The sequence below is a fragment of the Onychomys torridus genome, chromosome 4 (genome assembly GCF_903995425.1).
Source record: "Onychomys torridus chromosome 4, mOncTor1.1, whole genome shotgun sequence".
Classification (NCBI taxonomy): Eukaryota; Metazoa; Chordata; class Mammalia; order Rodentia; family Cricetidae; genus Onychomys; species Onychomys torridus.
The window spans coordinates 86,209,827-86,213,158 of NC_050446.1; the positions used below are offsets into that span (position 1 = coordinate 86,209,827).

The 3,332-nt window shown below is 37.7% G+C and overlaps 1 protein-coding gene across 1 annotated transcript; it reads right to left on the bottom strand.

Annotated features, from left to right (window-relative positions):
- Positions 1-1,703: 1,703 nt before the first annotated feature.
- LOC118582653 (olfactory receptor 4F15-like) lies at positions 1,704-2,648 on the bottom strand. Its single transcript, XM_036185691.1, has one exon. It carries the CDS (start codon positions 2,646-2,648, stop codon positions 1,704-1,706), a length of 945 nt encoding a protein of 314 aa, XP_036041584.1.
- Positions 2,649-3,332: the final 684 nt, after the last annotated feature.

The following is a 3,332-nucleotide window of genomic DNA, read 5'->3' on the forward strand; positions in this document are numbered from 1 at the left end:
GAGAACAAGGAATAACAGACCATGATAAATGAAGACCACATGAGAACAGGAATAGGCAGAGTGCTGGAGAGATCCCTAAATATCCACAATGATACATCCTCTGTAGACTGCTGGCAATGGTCAAGAGAAAGCCTGATCTGACCTAGTCCGGTGATCAGATGGCTAAACAACCTAACTGTCGTGTTGGAACACTCGTCCAATAACTGATGGATTTGGATGCAGAGATCCTCAGCCAGGCCCCAGGGGGAGCTCCAGGTGTCCAACTGTCAAGAAAGAGAAGAGTCTGCAAGAGCGTGAATTGTTGAATCCAAGATTGCAAAAAGCACAGGGACAAATAGCCAAACGAATGGAAGCACATGAATTATGAACCAACGGCTGTGGAGCCCCCAGCTAGATCAGGCCCTCTGGATAAGTGAGACAATTGAATAGCTTGATCTCCTTGGCAGACACCCTGTCTGTGGGACCAGGATCTGTCCTTAGTGCATGAGCTGGCTGTTTGAAACCTTTGGCTTACCTAGGGACACATTGCTCAGTCTGGAAGGAGGTGACAGGACCTGCCTGTACTGAATCCACCAGGTTTAAATGAATCCCGAGGGGTGCCTTGATCCTGGAGGACATGGTAATGGAGGAGAGGGGCTAGGGGGAAGGTGGGGGTGGGGGCGGGAGAGGGGAGGACAGGGGAACCCGTTCCTGATGTATAAAATTTAAAACATATTATAATAAAGAAAAAAATTAAAAATTAAAAATTTTTTAAAAAAAGAAATTGAATGTGTTTGAATATAATCTGAATCCGACAAAAACATCATGTTTCCTTAGTTACTTGTTGGTATTCCAAATGGGTCTCAAATCTTCTATACTAAATATGCATCCATTATAACCCAGTGTGTGTTCTCCCAATTTGAACCGCCTTCCACAGCAGAAAAACTACAAATGGATAATGTGTACAAACTATAGGAGACAGACAAATGGATCAGTAGACTAATCCTTTATAAGCACACCAGTAAATATCCAGAAATTCCTTCATGTGAGACATAGGTTATTCAAACATAAGGTGATCCTAATCCCTAAACATATACACATATGAGCAACATTAAATGAATTCAGATTTATATATTTAATATATATTTAATTAGATATATATATATATATACACATATATATACGTGTATATATATACATATATATGTATATATATATATATATATATATATATATATATATATATATAATTAAAGAAGTAATAAATAAGAGAAGTAATGAAAGAGGCCAGGGATGAACTGGAATGAGGAGACAGAGGAGTGGAAATAATCTTAATACAATATTCATGTAAGAAATTCTCAAAATATAAAATAAATATAAAAGAAGAGAGAGAGAAAGTTTTCTTGTTCTAAAGGCCTTAAGCATCAATTACTACAAGTAAAGATTATTCCTTAGGAATGTAAGTTCAAGATTATTATAATCATTGCTTTATAAATGTATGTAATTCTCTGTTGTCAGGAGAGACTGTCAATCCTGACCAAACATGTGAATATATATATATATATACAGGGAGAAGTATGTAAATATATACATAATTTATACATATATATATATATATATATATATACATGTGTGTGAAATATATATATATATATGCAAAATTTCTTGAGGTTGATGAGCATCAAGCTTCTGTGTTCATTGAAGGCAGTCTGCAGCACATCTAGTTAAGCAGTTTTCCTGTAACTAACCAGCTGTCTGTATACTCTCTTCATTGCAACCTTCATTTCTTTATTCCTGAATGTATAGATCACAGGATTCAGAAAAGGAGTAACAACTGCATCAAAAATAAACAGAAATTTATCCAGGTTTGTAGAAGGAGAAGGCCAAGTATAGAAGAAAATCAAAGGACCAAAGAATAAGACCACCACAGATATATGAGCTGAAAGTGTGGACAGGGCTTTGGAGGAACCACTCGAAGAGTGTTTTAGTACAGTGATTATGATGACAATATAAGAAATGATAAGTATGATGAAGGAGCCCACAGAGATGAACCCACTATTGGCTGTGGCCATGAATTCCAGTTGGTAAGTGTCTATACAGGCAAGTTTGATAAACCGAGGAAGGTCACAGTAGAAGCTATCCAATACATTTGGTCCACAGAAAGGTAAATCTACTACAAAAGCCAGTTGAACCAGAGAATGCATAAGGCCACCCACCGAGGCAGCCACTATTAACAAGATGCACATCCTTGGGCTCATAATGGTCAAGTAATGGAGAGGCTGACATATGGCCACATACCTGTCAAAGACCATGGCTATGAGCAGCACCATCTCCACACCACCAATGACATGGATGAAGAAGATTTGAGTGACACAACCTCTAAAGGAGATGACTTTGTGTTTTCTGAATAAGTCATAAATCATCTTGGGGGAAGTGACAGAAGAAACACCCAAATCAATAAAGGAGAGGTTAGCCAATAGAAAGTACATGGGAGAGTGTAGGTGAGGGTCAGAAGCCACAGTGAACATGATGAGGCAGTTTCCCATCATGCTTGCCACATAAAACATAGAGGAGAACACAAAGAGCAATAGTTGAATACTCCAGGAGTTGGTGAGTCCCAGGAACACAAACTCTGACACCACAGACTGATTCACTCTTTCCATTGGCATTTTTGATAGTGCTACCTGAGAGAGGAAACAGGAGAAACTATAAATTAAAACTGTGTTAATGTGAAGTCCTGCATATGTGTAAACATGTGCTGAGAATCACTTATCATCAGAGGTTCATAATTTCAAACTGCAGCAAAGTATCACCTCACAGTATTCAAAAATGACAAGAGAAAATGCATGGGAAGTGTTGGGCAAGGAAAGGAAGAGGAAATGAAGTAATTGTATTTTTCTTTCAAAAGCCTGTAAATTTTTTAAGAGACAAGTTTGGGTGGATTTTAAAAAAAACTTGATGTGAATATAAATTAATATTCATGGAGACAAAAAATTCATGGAGTTACTTAAAAAAATTAAAAATACAGACTGGCTCTGTAGCCTAATGAATTAAAACTCAAATGAGTAAGGTCCTGTGTTTGATCCTCAACACCACAAATGATAAAGAGGTTGTAGGTAGAGAAATAAATGGTAGAAGAAAAAAGGAAATAATTAAAAACTGGAAACATCAGGCTAGAGAGCTAGCTTGATTAGTAAGAACACTTGCTGTGCAATCGTGAGGACCTGTGCTCAGATACCAGCATCCAAACAAGAAGCTAATTGTGGCTCTGTGTGTCAGTACCCACAGTGTTGTGAAAGATGGAAAAAGAAGGATCACTTGAGCTTGGGGAATGCTCAAGACTAGTTCCAGGC

Coding starts and splice junctions, on each gene's coding strand:
- LOC118582653 (XM_036185691.1), bottom strand. CDS start 2,648: ATGCCAATGGAAAGAGTGAATCAGTCTGTGGTGTCAGAGTTTGTGTTC.